General features: G+C 42.1%; 1 protein-coding gene across 1 annotated transcript in view; it reads right to left on the reverse strand.

Annotated features, from left to right (window-relative positions):
- TULP3 (TUB like protein 3) overlaps positions 1-3,312 on the reverse strand; it is a 46,645-nt gene that overhangs the window by 26,393 nt on the left and 16,940 nt on the right. Inside the window, exon 2 of the mRNA XM_017862960.1 lies at positions 1,130-1,181. Coding sequence (XP_017718449.1) covers positions 1,130-1,181 — 52 coding nt within the window. The remainder of the gene's footprint in view (positions 1-1,129; positions 1,182-3,312) is intronic.

The following is a 3,312-nucleotide window of genomic DNA, read 5'->3' on the forward strand; positions in this document are numbered from 1 at the left end:
AAAAAAAAAAAAAAAAAGACAAAACTTTAGAGACTTTTAGTCACCTACTAAATCCAGACATCTTGACTGTTAACGATCCTAGCTACAGAATTTGCTGAATTAGAATAGATTCACAGAAAAAAGCGAATATAAATACGATGTATGTTGGGTATAGGTTCTAAGCTATCTGAACATAATGATCACAGCATGTAACAACACAAAATCGTTCATTTATTCCTTCCTTTGTTCAAATACTTAATGAAGGATTACTACATGTCCAGCACCGTGCTGAGAACTTCTGATATAATGGTTATCCAAAACATGCTTGGCTCCTGCTCTCACAGAGCTTAGTGTAATGGAGAAAACAAACTAAATGTGCCAGCAGCTCTGTGAAGAAAATTATCCTCTATGCGATGGAGATTTTTTGTTTTGAGACGGAATCTTGCTCTGTCACCAGGCTGCAGTGGCATGATCTCGGCTCACTGCAAGCTCTGCCTCCTGGGTTCACACCATTCTCCTGCCTGCCTCAGCCTCCCGAGTAGCTGGGACTACAGGCGCCCGCCACCACGCCTGGCTAATTTTTTGTATTTTTTAGTAAAGACAGGGTTTCACCATGTTGGCCAGGATGGTCTCGATCTCCTGATCTCGTGATCTACCTGCCTCAGCCTCCGAAAGAGCTGGGATTACAGGCATGAGCCACCATGCCTGGGCATGCGATGGAGATTTTAAAGCAGCACAGCAGCAAGTTCAGATCTGCATTTTAGCATGAGAACACCATCTTGTGAAATTACATTGTGAGTGAAATTACATTGTAGAAAGGTACTTAAGGTAGCAGAACCAAATTACTACATAGAAATACAATGTTAACATTCTTTTAATTCCTCAGAAAGAAAGGCACCAAAGAATTTTTGGTGATTGTAAATCCAAGGCCAGTCTTGTTGCTGACATCCTCAAAGCACTTTGGTCTTGCCATAGCCCAGAGCCTTGGTTCAGCAACCACTAACTCCAGACACTGCTTCACAGGTAACCACCCGAGCCTTCTCCTTCCCAGTCTTCTTTCCATAGCCCTGCCAAGGATTCAGAGCCAAGACCGCCAGCATCACGGCCAGTATAGCTGGCCACCTATTTCAAAACAGGAGACTCTGCTCACCTGATAATCCAGTTTAGCCTGTCGCATCTTCATCATTTCTTCATGGAAAACACTGTTTAAAAAAAAAAATAAAGCAAGAAAGCAAGTATATAAAGAGAAAACTCCTTGTCAATTTCATCTTTTTATGTATGTACTCTTTTGGGTTATATGGAACCAGTCGATTCTGCCTTACAGAAGGCATCAGCTTCTAGAGGCTACCCACACTCACTGCAGGAGGACTTACCCCCCTTAACACCACCCTTACTCCAGAGGACCTTAGGAGACTGAAATACTCCAAGGACAAGAAAAAGATGAAAACATAGACCCCACGCGTGCAGGGATTTCCTTTTGTTTTAAACACTGTCTTGAGTACACGTTATGCTCTGAACACAGTGGTAAGCATTTTACATGGTATTATTTTATTTTTTAAAACAACCCCATGAACTAGATACCATTATTTTTTACACTTTGAAGATGAAGGAAGACTTGAAGTCATGTGTAAGGCTAAACAGCAGAAACAGACCCCAATTCTGGTCTCCTTCTGGCATCTAAATTACATCTGAAAAATCAAATATATTTATTGGTTTTTTGGAGTTAGTTCTACGACAGAGAAAATTACACTGTGTATAGCATCTTACTAGAGCCTACTGAATTCCTGAAGATCTGGGCATTTAACTTAACTTACTCAAGTCTGTCATTAATAACACTTATTATGCCAGTCATCGAAGGAGACAACTGTAAGTATGGATGAACAGGTGACATTTATTGCCACCGAGAGACAGATCTGCTTGAAGGCAAAAGAAACAACAAAAATGGAATAAAGCTAGACTTCAGCTGATAAACCAAGCCCTTCTGAACATTTAAAAACACTCTTTGGTCCGGGCACGGTGGCTCACACCTGTAATCCCAGCACTTTGGGAGGTCAAGGTGGGTGGATCACAAGGTCAGGAGTTCGAGACCAGCCTGGCCAACATGGTGAAACCCTGTCTCTACTAAAAATACAAAAAATTAGCCAGGTGTGGTGTCCATGCCTGTAATCCCAGCTATTTGGGAGACTGAGGCAGGAGAATCACTTGAACCCGGGAGGCAGAGGAAGAGTGAGATCACACCATTTTACTCCAGCCTGGGTGACAGGGCAAGACTATGGCTCAAAACAAACAAACAAACAGGGGGGAAAAAAAACAATAACTCTCTCTGAACGCTTTTCTATTGTTGACAATTTTTTAATTTAAGACTTTTATTTTGTGATTCAGCATTCTTGTAAAGTGTGAAGTATGAAATTAGGCAGAAATGGCTCTCAATTATTTGGATGATAAATGTTTACTGGGAACTTAGTGCCAGAAAACTGGAACTAGAAGGTGCTATTTAAGAAGACAAATTCCATTACCACAAAGAGAAACATGGTTTTTGCTACATTTGGGGCAAATATACCAAAGCATTTATGTATGGCTTAATGGTGTGCCACTATATTCCTACATTTTAGAAGGTTCTATGCATCTCACTAATGCATACCAACTTGGAATTTGCATGCTGTCTCAAAGACTCTTCCTGTCAAAGATTCACTTGTGAGGCAGGTTTAACAACCCTCACACACAGACGTGGAGGTGCTTTCTGATTTTCTGACATGCCTCTCTATTTATTAATTCACTCATGACCTCTATGTTTAAAAAACAAACAAAAAAAAAGCACTGGGTGGTCAATAAATCATCTCTTTTCTCCCAGCTCCAAAGAGGAACAAATAAACAAAAATGTCAGACACAACAGCCTCTGACCTTGACTTTGTGCCCTTGACTTTGTGCCCCCCATGTTTCACCTAGATATGTTCCTACATTTTCTTTTTTTTTTTTTTTGAGATGGAATCTCGCTCTTTCCCCAGGCTGGGGGGCAAGGGAGGGACCTCGGCTCACTGCAAGCTCCGCCTCCCGGGTTCACGCCATTCTCCTGCCTCAGCCTCCTGAGTAGCTGGGACTACAGGCACCCGCCACCTGGCCCGGCCAGTTTTTTTGTATTTTTTAGTAGAGACAGGGTTTCACCGTGTTAGCCAGGATGGTCTCGATCTCCTGACCTCGTGATCCGCCCGTCTCGGCCTCCCAAAGTGCTGGGATTACAGGCTTCAGCCACCGCGCCCAGCTGTTTTCTTTAGTGATTTTTATCTGCAGTCACGTATTCTTAAACCCCAAATTTAAAAATCCTTCATTAATATA

The sequence above is a fragment of the Rhinopithecus bieti genome, unplaced genomic scaffold (genome assembly GCF_001698545.2).
Source record: "Rhinopithecus bieti isolate Rb0 unplaced genomic scaffold, ASM169854v2 scaffold_2654, whole genome shotgun sequence".
NCBI lineage: Eukaryota > Metazoa > Chordata > Mammalia > Primates > Cercopithecidae > Rhinopithecus > Rhinopithecus bieti.